The sequence below is a fragment of the Bos indicus x Bos taurus genome, chromosome 7, assembly GCF_003369695.1.
Source record: "Bos indicus x Bos taurus breed Angus x Brahman F1 hybrid chromosome 7, Bos_hybrid_MaternalHap_v2.0, whole genome shotgun sequence".
In the NCBI taxonomy this organism is placed as follows: domain Eukaryota; kingdom Metazoa; phylum Chordata; class Mammalia; order Artiodactyla; family Bovidae; genus Bos; species Bos indicus x Bos taurus.
The window spans coordinates 48,047,712-48,062,071 of record NC_040082.1 but is presented as its reverse complement, the minus strand read 5'-3'; the positions used below and the strand labels follow the sequence as shown (position 1 = coordinate 48,062,071).

Here is a 14,360-nt window from a genome sequence, read left to right as displayed (position 1 = left end):
GGCAGCCTTGCCTTGGGCTGCTCAAGCCCCAAATTCTAGCAGGTGCTTTATGCCTTGGCAGCCAAGGATGGAGGGTGGCCTCAGCATCCTGGGGCTGGATGTGAGCTGGGACTGTGAAGTTGCAAAGTGGGAGGAGGGGGTCCTCAACACAGAGTCCTTGGTGGGGACATAATGCAAGGAGGAGTGTTTCCATGTAAGCGGGGCCCAGGGTGCAAGAAGGGACTTGGTATCTAAAGAGATCCAGAGTGAAAAAGGGGCTGAAAGATGCCAGGGAGGGGCTGTGGTATGTGAGTCAGACTGTGTGTGTGTGTGTGTGTGTGTGTGTGTGTGTGTTTAGGGTAGGGGTGGAGCTGCCTCCCGGCGCTGTCTCACCTGTGCGGGCATCCAGGCGGAACCTCCCCTGCTCATTCCCACTGACCACGCGGTAGCCAGTCTTCTCGGCACCCGGGCGAGTGAGGGTGGCCAGCCGCAGCACCTCTGTGCCGCGCTGGGCATCCTCTGGCACCTGCACGCTGTGCTCGGTGCTCAGAAACACAGGCAGGTAGTCCTCCAGCCCCACCACAGAGACCGTGACGGTGCCCAGCGTGGAGAGCGGTATCGGGGTACCCAGGTCAGAGGCACGGACGGTGAGCTCCAGCGCTGCCTGTGGCCTGACCTGCAGCGGCTTCTCCAGCCGGATCACACCCGTGGTGGCCTCGATGGAAAAGTGGCCTTCAGCAGAGTCCGTGAGAGAATAAACCACCTGGGCATTGGTGCCTGGGGAGGGAGACAGAGTGCATTATTCATACAGAGGGACCTCCCCTGGGCCCTGCCTGCTGCAAAACTTTCAGACAGAGGAGGGTCTGGAAGACAGGGTCCCTATAAAGGCTAACATGCTTAGGCTGTTAGCAGTGAGACCCTCTCATGGGGGGTTTCTTGACGAGGGTGGGGTTCAAGACCTCATAGAAGGTTCTTGTGAAGGGGAGGGTTATTCTGCAAACCCTTAAGGATATCTGAAGCTGTTTATGTGGAGGTTAGGGTCCAATGTCAGCTCATAAAATGAAAATTTTACAAGATTGAAACCACTCATAACAAGTTCTTTGGTTGTGATAGAACAATTCTTGATTGTGGTGGTGGTTGCATGAGTCTATACATGGGAAAATATAGAATAGAAGGGCACACATGTACATATTCAAATAAGTGCATATGGAAACTGTGAAATTTGAATAAGTTCGGAGTCTAATTATCAGTAATGTCCCCGGTGGCTCAGATGGTAAAGAGTCTGCCTGCAGTGAGGGAGACCCAGGTTCAATCCCTGGGTCAGGAAGATTCCCTGGAGAAGGCAATGGCAACCTACTCCAGTATTCTTGCCTGGAAAATCCCATGGATGGAGGAGCCTGGCAGGCTACATGGAGTTGCAGACAGTCGGACACGACTGAGCAACTTCACTTTCTTTCTTTTTCTTCTGTTGGTAATGTCCCATGACCAGTTTCCTGGTTTTAATGTCATACTACAGATTGCTGCCTTTGGGGAAAGCTGAGTGAAGGATGCATAGGCTTCTCAGTACTATTTGTGCAACTTCCTGTGTGTCTATAATTATGTCAAAATAAAAAGAAAACAAAAAACAGAAAATAAAATATACACCCATGGAAAGAAATATACACCCATGGAAAGTTCTCAGTAAATCAAAGCACACAGTGTTTTTCGAGCTTTGTCTCAGAGGCCGTTATTTCCTTTGATTGTGGACCAGATGAAGCAGTTGGCTCAGGCAGGGCCCATAGGGTCTGAAGAAGGCCAACATTAGTGCTCAGCCATGAGAGCCTCACCCAATGGGAGGAGCACAGGCCTTGAGCCTATAGAGACTGAATCCCACACACATGTGGGGACACACAACGCTTTTGTTGAATTTACATGAACTAAGTGTGCATACCATGCACATTCTTCCATATGTGTATTTTTTTCTCGAGAGAGAAGTACTGCTCAGGCTACATATGAAATATTGAGGTGGAATATTTGGGTTAAAATAATAATAACAGTTTTCAAGGGTTAATTGTTAACTGGTACAAGGCCAGAGGATGAATCCTAGAAGGGAGGTAGGGTTGGAAACTCAAGAGTGAAGAAGCTAGGGCTCTTTCATCCAAAAAGGGAACCTTGAGGCTGGAGCTGACAGTTAGCACGTCCCAGTCTTGGAAGGTCTAGGACACCTGTGTGGCTGCAGATGGCAGGACCATGATTGACAGGTATCTGCTCCAAAATGCTAACACTTAATAATTATCTGAGGAAGGAAGGGCTGCCTGGAAAGTTGGGAGCTTCCTGTTCCTGGAGGTGTGCAAGCCCTGGCTAACTGGGCATTGCAGGGCCTTAGATATTAGGCCTTTGCACTGACTATTTGCCTTCCCTGGAACCCCTGTGTTCCTCCAAAATCTCTCACCTAATTGGGCATTGCAGGGCCTTAGATATTATGCCTTTGCACTGACTATTTGCCCTCCCTGGAACCCCTGTGTTCCTCCAAAATCTCTCACCTCCCTCAATGCCAAGCTAAAATTCCCTTCCTCTAAGAAGTTGTAAATTTACTCTGTTGGTGTCTCATGAATCAGGGTATTATCACTACCATCATCTTCATCATTGTTCCTCTGGCTACTTTGATCCTGAGAGTATTTTTTACCTATAGCAAAATTGTCCAATTTTCTTGAATTAAATTTTATAATTGTATATGTGCATATATATATATAAACATATATATATACACATACATCTATAGACATAGAGATTGCCACAGTGAAAAACTTCATGATGTCAGAATCTTTTAATGGTACAATATGAAATGAATACTCCTGGATGAAACCAATTTGCCTTGTAAATAGTAAAAGGAAAAGAATCCTAATGAAAACCATGTCATTAAAATTAAAATGTAAAATATTAAAACGTAAAAATAAAATGTAAACTATTCCACTTCATTGCCTAGAAAATTGATCCAAGAATTTAGTAGACTAATGGAGTTTGTGCCCTAGGTTTCTTTCTTGTGGCCAATTAATCAGAGTCAAATAATTCTGATTGGTGTATTGTATTCAAAATATCCTGGAGCTTAAATGATAGGATTGAAAGTGCTCTAAGTCTAAGAGGCAGGGAGAAGCAATGAGGCTGAAATGCCCCACATCAGTCTTGAAACGGCCAAAATCTTTGGTCCTCTAGCACTTAGGTATGCAGTTTATGGACATTTTCTACTTGTAACTGTCTGTAGGCTCAGAAGCGACAGTCCTTGCAGTTCCAGAACAACAGAGAGAGAGCCAAAACCTCGCCTAAGGTGACCCTGTAAGCAAATGGCCTCTAATCCTTGTCTTTCTCACCTTGGTCAGGGTCCCGGGCCAATACTACCGCCACAGGGGTCTTCACCGTGGTGTTGTCGAAGACTGCCACAGCAGAGTGGCTGGGGAAGAACCGGGGGGCGTTGTCATTCACGTCCTCCACATGAAGGGTCACATCTGCCTGGCATGATTGGCCGCCTCCATCTGTTGCCTTGGCAACAAGGCTGTACACATCCTTCTTCTCTCGGTCTAAGGCTGTGAGTGTGGTCAGATCCCCTGGCAGGAGAAAGGACAGAAAGTGATCTTTCTCTGGAGGCCATGATCCTAGCATGTACATTCCTGATGTTTATATGAGATAACCTCAGCACTGCCCCCCGCCTCATTGTGCTGTCACAGAGAATAGGGGTCCTGTGTACAGATGGTTAGGAAAGAGGCTGAGTCTGTATCTTTCCACACCTGCTTGCTTTCCTAGTCACATTCCACCACTGCATCCCCAATTTAAAATTCACACCAACAAGCTACAAAGAGGTACAACATTTTAAAATGCCAGTTAGACAGTTTCTAACACCACATAAAATGTGTTTATGCTTTGGCCTACAGTTTCACTTCTAGGACTGTATCCCATAGAATAATCAACCCAAGGAGAAAATATACATGTAGAGATATTCTCTGCAGCATTCTTTATAAATAGCAATATACTGAAAATATCCTGTGTCTTTCAAAAAGGTACTAGTTAAATACGTTATCATTTAGCCATACAGTAAAATATTTTGCAATGGGAAAAGTGATTATGGCAGAACTTTATGTACTGCCTTGTTGATAGCTCCAAGATATTGCTCTAAGAAAAAGGAAGTCACAAAATAGCATGCTATACAGAGATTGTGGCACGCATGGAAAACCAGTCTGATAGAACATATGCCAAGAGTGCTTATCTTTCATTAAGAGGCTGGTTATCATGAAGATTTTCCAATGTCTGCCTAATACACACCTACATGGTTTGCATTTTTGAACAATGAGTAAGTGAAAGTTGCTCAGTCGTGTCCGACTCTTTGCAACCCCATGGACTATACAGTCCATGGAATTCTCCAGGCCAGAATACTGGAGTGGGTAGCCTTTCCCTTCTTCAAGGGATCTTCCCAACCTAGGTATTTAACCCAGGTCTCCCACATTGCAGGCAGATTCTTTACCAACTGAGCCACAAGGGAACCCCATTTTGAATAATGAGCACATATTATTTCCTTACTCAGATAAACTATTGAATTTTTTTTAGGAGCCTGCTAATCATCCTTCATCTGGACAAAGAGCAGTAGAGAGAGGTTAGGTCACCTACTTGGGTGACTCAGCATGCCTGTGCTGGGGTCAGAAAGGGCAGTGCAGCTTCTTGAAGTACTCACTCTCACCTGCCACCTCCCTGCTCAGCAACCTCCATAGTATCCTTTGAGCTACTGGTTCCAAGTGTCAGCAGCTGAATTATTATTATGTGCCAGACTTGGGCTTATATTTCTATATAGTTTATTGGGATCCTTACAACAGCACCCTGGGGTTTTATCTCAATCTGCAGCATACAACCTTGAGATCATGTCTTTGATCATGACTTTTTACCTACTTGAACCCTTTAATGGCTCTGTAGGTAAGCACTTGGCTCTTGTGCCCCAGGGGGCCTCATCCTTTGCCCTCCTTCTCCCCTCCCCTTCTGTGCACCAGTTTTGGCCTTCTAGGTCCTTACCTGTGCATGTTCTTTCCCAAAACAAAGTCCTCGTATGAAATCTCTTTGTACCTTGAATGTCCAACCTTACCACTCCCTTACCCCCTGGCTATTTCCTCAAAGAAATTTTACTTAACCCCACTTCCAAACTTAAGTTCTGCTGTGAGACCTCACCTAACATCCTGAATTTTTCTTAACTCAGCACATGTCAAACCACTAACTCAATACCTTTCCCACTAGACTGTGAAGACCTCGATCTTGTCTTATCAATTTTTGTCCCCAGCATCTAGTGAATGCTTGGCACATAGTGCCAATATATGTTTGCTGAGTGGATGGATGGATGGATAGATAAGTGAATTCTTGTTTCTTCTCTAAGGAGCCTGGGTACTGGGTACTGGTTATTCAGTGTATCAGTTCTTGGCTTGATCCTGCAGCTCAGGAAACCTACCTGTGTGAGGATCCAGCTTAAATTCATCCGCCCCAGGGCCATGCAGAGAATATGTGATCTGAGCATTGGTGTCAGAGTCCAAGTCTGTTGCAGAAACCTTCAAAATGAAGTGTTCTGGAGGTACATCTTCACTGACTTTGCCAGTGTAGAGAAGCTGAAATTGAAAGACAAAGAAGAGGGAGATTGTGGGAGATATGCTAAGATCCAGAGAGAGAGTAACAGGACAAGATAGAAGCAGAGAGAGAGAGACGAGAGAGCAGAGATGGAAGTGGGGGAGGGGAGAGAAGCAGAGAGAGGGAGAGAGGAGGTAGAATAAGATAGAACATGCAGGGAAGATGGAGATGAAAAACAAGGAGAAAGATGATGGGAGACCTAGTCAGAAAAGCAGAGAATGAGAGAGAATTTCCACCATCTGAAAGCTCACACTCAAGGCTAGAAGTGAAAGTGAAAAGCCGTTAAGTCATGTCTGACTCTGTGACCCCATAGACTATAGCCCACCAGGCTCCTCTGTCCATGGGATTCTCCAGGCAAGAATACTGGAGGATATCCAGGGGATCTTCTTCAGTGGATCTTTACAACCCAGGGATTGAACCCAGGTCTCCCGCATTGATGACAGATTCTTGACCATCTGAGCCACCAGGACCTGCCACAGTCTCTTACTCCATAAGGGCCACATTTTGAAGTGTGTGGCAGAGGGGAGAGGCTGGAGTTCCCTGAGAACCCAATGTTTCTCCAGCTGCTGGCGCTGGACACAGTTTCCAAGCAAACTTGTCCCCCCCCATTGCTGAGTGTGGGTTAGCACAGACCCCCATATATGCTCTGGGTGGAGGTTTTGTGCCTGGCAGGCTGTGTGGAGATGCCCCCGCAGACTCTTTCCCCTGGCTCTGGTTATGCTCTTGATCACCTCTGAGAAGGCTAAGATGAGCTTGGCCCCAGACTCCCTCAGCATGAGGAGGATATAGGCTGGTTAGAAGGATGCTGAAGCAAAAGAGAAAGAAAGTATGGCCACTGTTCTCCCCAAAAGGTTGCCCTTCTGAAACCATCCAAAAGGTGCTTATCTTGGATCCTGCAGAGACATTTTCCATGCACCCCACTTGATAATCCAGGTTCTCTTTTTCTACTATGCTTCTATGAGATTGGAGCATAGAAAACAGGAAGGAAAGGTGATAGGATATATGATTTTTGTGTATCCCAAGGTATGTGTCCATATATATGTATACAAATAAAGTATGAAGAACTGAAGTATACACATATGCACATGCTTATATGTTTGTGTGAGTTAGAGATGTACATTTACCTGTATGAATGGGTATATTATGGATGAATGTTATTTGGTGGCTCAGATGGTAAAGCATCTGCCTGCAATGCGGGAGACCTGAGTTCAATCCCTGGGTCGGGAAGATCCCCTGGAGGAGGAAATGGCAACCCACTGCAATTCTCTTGCCTGGAAAATTCCATGGACAGAGGAGCCCGATAGGCTACAGTCCATGGGGTTGCAAAGAGCTGGACACGACTGAGCGACTTCATGCATGCATGCATGCTTATGTGTATCTTTGTGTGTATGTATATATGTAAATACATATTTATAGAGTTATAATCTTTCAACTACGTGTATGTGTGTGAGTACCTACATATAAGTGTGCACTTATATGTATATATACTGAAGAACTGGATTTTTTATACACTTGAATTATGCTAACTTGATGTCATAAAAATTTAATATTAATAGTTTAACTTTATTTGCAAACCTTGAAGTAATGCAACCCCCCCAAATTAAAAATTATTTATTGTGTTTTAAAAAATATGTTTAAAAGCAAAGCTACATGACAATGGTTATTGATTTATGTCCTCTAAGAATGCAATTACTCTCCTGATGTATGTGTGCGTGTGCGCACACACACACACACCACTCAATATTTTCCTTGGGAAATTTAGTGTTTAATTACATGAGGTCCTTAGGAAAGTCTCCCTTATCAAAAATGTAGCTGCCCTGTCTGTATGTTTATGTATACATGTATCCTGGGGGAGGGTTTCTGTTGGTCTGTATAATGCATGCAGATGTAGGGATATGCACATAAAGACATGGTGAGCGGTGCAGGGTGTCTCTGGGGGAAGGTCTCTTTGGATATATTTGATAACAATGAGCCATGCTAACAAGTTGAGTGATACAGTGACTTTTCCATTGAGCATAGCAGACTATTTGGAGAATGAAGTTACTTCTGGATATGTTTTACAGAAAAAAGGATCTTTTTAGGGAGTGTGGGGAGGGGGGGTGGGGAGAGCTATGGACCATGAATCCTAAAGACCTTGGTGACATCCTTTTGGGAAGGGCAAGGAATTACCTGGAACGGTCCCTGCCCCAGGCACTAGTCTGACGCCGGCCGGGGAGAAGCAAGGGCAGGTTTGGTCAGTGATGGCCCCCCTCAGAGATGGTACTCTGAATCCTTCTCCTTCCTCTTACCCTTTGCTCCAGCTTCCTTATCTCCACTCCTCCCCGACCCTCACTTGGCTCTCACCTGTGAGCACTGTGGGCTGTTATCATTGATGTCCAGGACAAAGATCTCCACTGGGACTGAAGCCTGGAACTTGCCATCGGAAGCTGTGATTCGGAGCAAGTACTTGGCTGTGTGCTCACGGTCCAGGGTCTTCCTTGAGAAAATTCTCCACTCATCTCCAACTTGGCTGATGCCAAACTGGCCCAGGGGGTCTCCCTCTAGAAATATGGGACAGAGTTTCCTGAAGCCAAGCCATAGGAACAAACCAGGCTTTGTACTATAGGTGACTGTCCACCTGACACTTTTTTTTAGGATTGCAGGGAAAGGCAAAAATTTCCTCCTTTAACTAGGGACCTACATTTCTTCAATGAGTCAGTTATTTGGTGTTATGAAACCTCTTTCAACTTCAAAGGTCTCCTATAAAATGGAATTATCACTGCAAGAAACACTGCTCCAAAATGTGTGGCTAAGGGGCACATTTCTTATTTGGTGTTCATTGGAAGACAATGGAGGAAGTTAAAGGGAAGCAGATAACAATTCTAGATAAGAACCTTCTAGTATCCAGTATCTGTTCAATAGTGGAGGGCTGGAAAGTGATCAATAACATTAAACTCTCTGAGGTTTTGTTTTACAACTGAGTACACAGGCTAACTGGAGGTTCAGATGGCTCATTAGATTTGCTTCTGAGTCATCTTTTCTTGATATTCATCATTGAGAGGGGAGATGGATTTTCGAGATTCTAAGATTCTGGAGCTCCAAGATTCAGCTATTCCCGGAGTTGATGGTACTGTGACATTTATTATGTTATTATTCAGAGAGTTTAAGATTTTTGTGTTTTTAAAAGTCTGATATTATAAGATGATAAGATTATATTTCACTAAGACTCCATGTTTCAAACAACTTTGATCCAGGCTCTGTCTCCAGGAGTCTATAATTCTTGGTTGGAATGTCATGCTTGTTAACTCTCTGCCAGGCAGCTGTGAGAGCAGAAGAAACCATGACTATGGGAATGGGATGACAAGGCACCTGGGACACAAGGAAAGGGACACTGAGAAGTAAAGAAACTCTCTGGCCACCAGTTGGCTGGTTTCACCCCTGGACAGAGATTGGAGTCGTTTAGGTTTGCAGTAGTTATCTACTGGGGAAAGCAGTTTGTAGGGTCTGGTTTTAATCCCAGTCCCGATGCAAGCTTGGAGTGTGACCTTGGTTGAGTTTATCCTCCTATCTGGGCTTTGGTTCTCCCATGTGTGTGTGAAAGAAGAGGATTGGATTGGAATCATATCCAACCCACTTAACACTCAGGTCCTATGATTGACTAGGAAGCATTTTCTACTATCCACAACTTGCCCTTGGCAGAGTACTACTCTGCAAGGATAGTCACCTCACAGAGTTTCTATAGACCACACAACTGTTGATCCCCTCTCCATCTTCCAGAAGCTAACTGAGAACAGTTACAATATCTCCATTCTATCTACTCGAGCTAAGGTAATAAGAAATCCTCTTTACAAAGCACTTTCTAATTTATAGGGAGCTATCAAAGCTTTTCCAAGTTAGATCCTGTCAGCATCCCTTGAGATGAATCAAAACAGCCATGCCAAGTCTATAACTGGAGCAACTGAGGTCCTGGAAAGTTAAGTGATTTGCTCAAGATCACACTGTTAAGTGGCAGAGCAAGGACTTAAACCCATGTCTTAAGAAACATCTTGCTGGAATTTTTTTCAATGCATCCCACTCTAAGATAGGTATCCTTACCTGTGATATAGCAGGTGACCTGTCTGTTCTGCTCAGCGATATCAGCATCCAGGGTTTTAAGAGTGGCCACAGGTTCACCAGGCTCACTGTTCTCAACCACAGATCCTCTATAGTCTTCTGAAGCAAATCTGGGGGCATTGTCATTTTCATCTGTAATGGAGACTTCAACCAGGACCTGAGAAGATAGCTGGATGGTCCGGCCATGGTCATAGGCCACTACATAAAAGTGGTAAATCTGGTTGGTCTCACAGTCAAGTTCCTGGAGTGTGGTGATCCAGCCAGTTTCACTGTCAATGGCAAAGAGTTCATGGATATTGCTACCAGGGTCCACTGGCAACCTGTAGCTTACCTGGCCATCATCCCCAGTGTCCTGATCATTGGCAGTCACTTGAATGACTGAGGTCCCCACTGGCATATTCTCAGTGAGAACAGCCTTATATGGATCAGCCTCAAATATAGGTCTATTGTCATTGACATCCTTCACTTGGATGTTGACAGAGACCAGGGAACCTAAGTAAGTGTCATTATGGGGGCAATGAGCCATCAAGTCAATCTGGTACCATTTGGTGGACTCATAATCCATGGCCTTCCTCACCTTTAGAACCCCTGTGTTTTGGTCCAAGGAGAAGATGCCATCCTTGTTGCTCTCTGGTGTGGTGCCCTGCACAAGACTATAGATGACTGGATCTTGACCTGCCACTGCTTTAACAGAACCAATTTCAGACCCCTCTGGAAGGTCTTCTGATGCAGAAAAGGTATATAGAGGTTCAGAAAACTGGGGCAAGGATACTTCATTAGGAACCACCTGAAGTCGTAACAGCATGAGAGAGTTCCAGTGAGGAGGGCCCCCATCCTGAGCTTTAATTTTTAAGTCAAAGGCCCGATTTTCCAATCCCACCAGGCTCTCTTTCACCTTGACAACACCAGTAATTGGGTTGACTTCAATGACTTCTTCTTCCAAGTCCTCCACCGAGTCTACTGAGTAGGTGACGTCTGCATTCCGGCCTTCATCTGCATCATAGGCTAGCACCTGGATGACTGGGGAGTCCTTACTGACATTAGACTGAATGGATACAGTGTACTCAGATGCTTTGAACTGTGGAGGGTTGTCATTTTCATCTGTGAGGATGATCTTCACAGTGCAGAAGGCCACGCGTCCTCCTCCATCCTGAGCCATGACCTTAATGGCAATGACCCTTTCTGTGGAATTTTCCCGGTCTAGTTTCTGCAGTGTGGTAATCTGGCCACTTGGGTTTATGGAGAACTTCTCGCCTGCTAGTTTATTGATAATGGTGTAATCTACAGTGCCATAGGGACCACTGTCTTTGTCTATGGCTAACAACTCAATCACCTTGGTCCCCACCTTTGCATTCTCAGCCAATTCTGCCTCATAAATATGCTGCTGGAACTCTGGGCTGTACTTGTTGGCATTTGTAGTGTTGATATACACAGGTACAGTTGCTCGGAAGACCCCATCAGAAGCACCTACCCTCAAATTGTAAGAAGAGTCCAAGTGCTTTTTGCAAAGGTTGTACATAGAAATTATTCCCGATGAGCTGTTAATGGAGAAGTGCCTGTCCTGATTGCCGGAAAGAATCAGGTACTCCAGGCGGGAGGTGTCCCTGCTGTCAGGATCCAGAGCTTGAACTTTGAGAACCAGGTGTCCGCAGGTTGCCAGCTCACTAACATTGGCTTCGTAGTGAGGTTGCCTGAACTCTGGGGGGTTGTCATTGATGTCAGACACATTGACAACGACAAGGGTTTCACCAGTGAGTGGGGGATCTCCTCTATCCATGGCCCTGACTTTCACATGAAAATGTTGTTGGGCTTCATAGTCCAGCTCTTGAACTGTGGACATTTCCCCTGTGCTCCCATTGATCTGGAAGAACTTGGAAACATCTGAGCCATCCTCTACAATCTGGTAAGAAACATCACGGTTCTGCCCTGAATCCTGGTCAGAAGCCAACAGTTGGATCACGGGAGTCTGAGCAGGCAAACCTTCTGAGATTGAAGTGGTGTAGACCAACTGAGAGAAAGTGGGAGGATTATCATTCACGTCCTCCACCAGGACTTCCACGGTGGCTTCAGAAAATGATCCCAGAGCAGTGTCTGTGGCTCTGACTGTGAACACGTGTTTGGTCTTAGACTCATAGTCCAAAGGGCCCGTCACGGTTAGGACACCAGTCTTAAAGTCAGTGGTGAACAGCATCAAGGGCTCTTCTTCTACAATGTTGTAGATGAGTCGGAGTCCTTCTGGACTCCGGGCCTGGGTGTGGAGAATAGGGGTATAGAGTGTGATATTTTCAGGCACTCTGACTTTGTAGTAAGGTGTCTGAAACAGTGGGTTGGATTTATTTCTCACAATGACAAGTACCTCTTCCTCAGCCTGGAGGGATGGAGTTCCTCCATCTTGAGCAATGACTTTGAGGCGATACTTATTCAGAGCCTGATAATCAAAGGGTTTCCTTAATGATATGTCCCCAAGATAGGGGTCAATTCGAAAATATGTATAATCTTCTGCAAATGCATAGGTGACAGCACCATTCACCCCCAAGTCCTGGTCAGTGGCAGATACCTGAAAGAGGACATCTCCTGGTTCTGTGCCATCTTGGATGATTGTGTGGTAGGGCAGATGTTTAAATTCAGGGCTATTGTCATTGACATCCTCAACAGAGACTCGGACCAGAGCCTGAGCCACCCTCTGAGGTGTCCGATTGTCCCTCAGTTCCACTGCCACCTCATGAGTGTCCTGCTGTTCTCTGTCAAACCCCACACCTCTCGTCTGCAACACACCTGCTGATTTTATCATGTGAAACATATCTGTGCCATTCAAAAGGAAGTAGGACAAGGTGTCATTCAAATGATTGCCTTGGGCACCAAGAATCACCAATGCCTTTCTCTCCAGTAAATTCTCCTTCACTGTTGCCCTGTAGACATCCCGGTCAAACTGTAAGGTTGTGTTAGGAGCTTGTGTCCAAGAAATCTTTACTAGTGCAGTATCTTGATACAGGCCATCAGAAGCTCTGATGATAAGCTCCCGAGAGAGTCCCAGGAGAGTAGGATCCAACACAGATATGCGACCAGTAATGGGATGCATGGCAATAGCTTCGTCAGCATTGCCAGTTTTGATGCTATAAGTGACTTCTGAGTCATCGTCACTGGCCTGCACCATAAGGAGCTCCATACCCCGGTGGATTGGCTTCATTATTGCTACTTCATATATCTGGTCCAAGAACCTGGGAGGACAGTCATTAACATTTCTGACGTTGATTATGACTTGGGCAGCCCTGGGTGCAAATAAGATGGGGCTTCCTTGGTCATGGACATAGATGTCGAATCGGAAAGAGGGCATGCTTTCATAATCCATCTCTAATACGGTGGTTAGAGTTCCCATGCTGGGATCGATTTTTAAAAACTTCAGAGTCTCTGGTTCCAAAATTTTATAGACCAACAAGGAATTTGCTTCTTTGTCACTGTCAGAGGCTCGGATCACGAGGGGGTTGTTGTTTTCATCCATGATCATGCTATTCAGTGGAGCTGCTTCACTAATTTGGCCCACAAAAGTCGATTTTGAGAACACGGGAGCATTGTCATTTTCATCAATGATGTAAACAAGAACCATGACATCAGTAAATGTGCCCGCCATATTGCTGCCTCGAATTTTCAGCTGGTAAGATGAAATTTTCTCATGATCCAGTTTCTTCTGAGTGGAGATGAGTCCAGAATATGAGTTCATGGAGAATACACCATTCTTGTTTCCCTCTCTTAACTCATAGGTAACTTCTGAGAAGCTTGTAGCTGAGATGAGGAGGATTGGGGAACCCACAGGGATTGATTCAGGGATCTCTACAAAGTACTCAGAGTTTGAAAAGATGGGGGCACTGCTGTCGGAGGGGTAGACGTGAATGATCACTGTAGCCAGGTCATGCCCTTGTGGGGAGCCTTGATCTTCTGCCTTCACTGTTAGAGTATACCGGGCATGATTTGCCTGATCAAGTTTCTGTGCTAGAGTGATGATGCCTAGCAGGGCATTGATGTTGAAGAAACCTTCGCTGTTCCCTAAAAAAAAGACAAGAGAAATTGAAGTTTACCACATCCTTCAGAGGTACCAACTAGGCTTTCTAGATCAGTATAAGACAATCACACAAAAGCTGGGCAGGGCAAAACCCACATCCTGTGCCACCATGGATTTAGTTATGCTACAAGAGGTAGGGTAGGTCTGTACTTTATGAAATCTCTTAATTGGTGCACATAGTAGGTGCTCCATAAATGGAAGGTTTTGGGGCCATAACTTAAAGCTACAAACCAAAGCCATAGTAGAGTTTTGGAGGAAAGAAAGGAGATTTAAACTTTGTAGGAAAAGCATACTCCTCTCTGTATTTCAGTGGTGACTTTTATAGGCAAAGCTTCAGTTACATTATATAGAATTTTAAACCATTCTTTATATAACTTTGAATAGCTTTGGTTACACACTGAATAGTTGAAATTTTCAATACGGAATCATAAAATGTCTAAACTGAAACAGACTGGGAAAACTGCCTTGTCTATTCCCTGTATAGTCAACTGTGGGAGATCCTTTGTCAGGATTGGGAGTGAGTGGCGGGGGTTGAGTTGGGAGGGACTGGGTAGAACACCCAGCTCTTGAGGCTCTTGGTCAAATGCTCTTTCCACCACAC

The 14,360-nt window shown here is 45.1% G+C and overlaps 1 protein-coding gene across 1 annotated transcript in view; it reads right to left on the bottom strand.

Annotated features, from left to right (window-relative positions):
* Positions 1–14,360, bottom strand: part of FAT2 (FAT atypical cadherin 2) — a 99,106-nt gene that overhangs the window by 40,370 nt on the left and 44,376 nt on the right. Inside the window, exons 10-14 of the mRNA XM_027545907.1 lie at positions 9,685–13,743; positions 7,954–8,150; positions 5,438–5,591; positions 3,327–3,560; positions 373–756 (exon numbers count right to left, since the gene is read on the bottom strand). Coding sequence (XP_027401708.1) covers positions 373–756; positions 3,327–3,560; positions 5,438–5,591; positions 7,954–8,150; positions 9,685–13,743 — 5,028 coding nt within the window. The remainder of the gene's footprint in view (positions 1–372; positions 757–3,326; positions 3,561–5,437; positions 5,592–7,953; positions 8,151–9,684; positions 13,744–14,360) is intronic.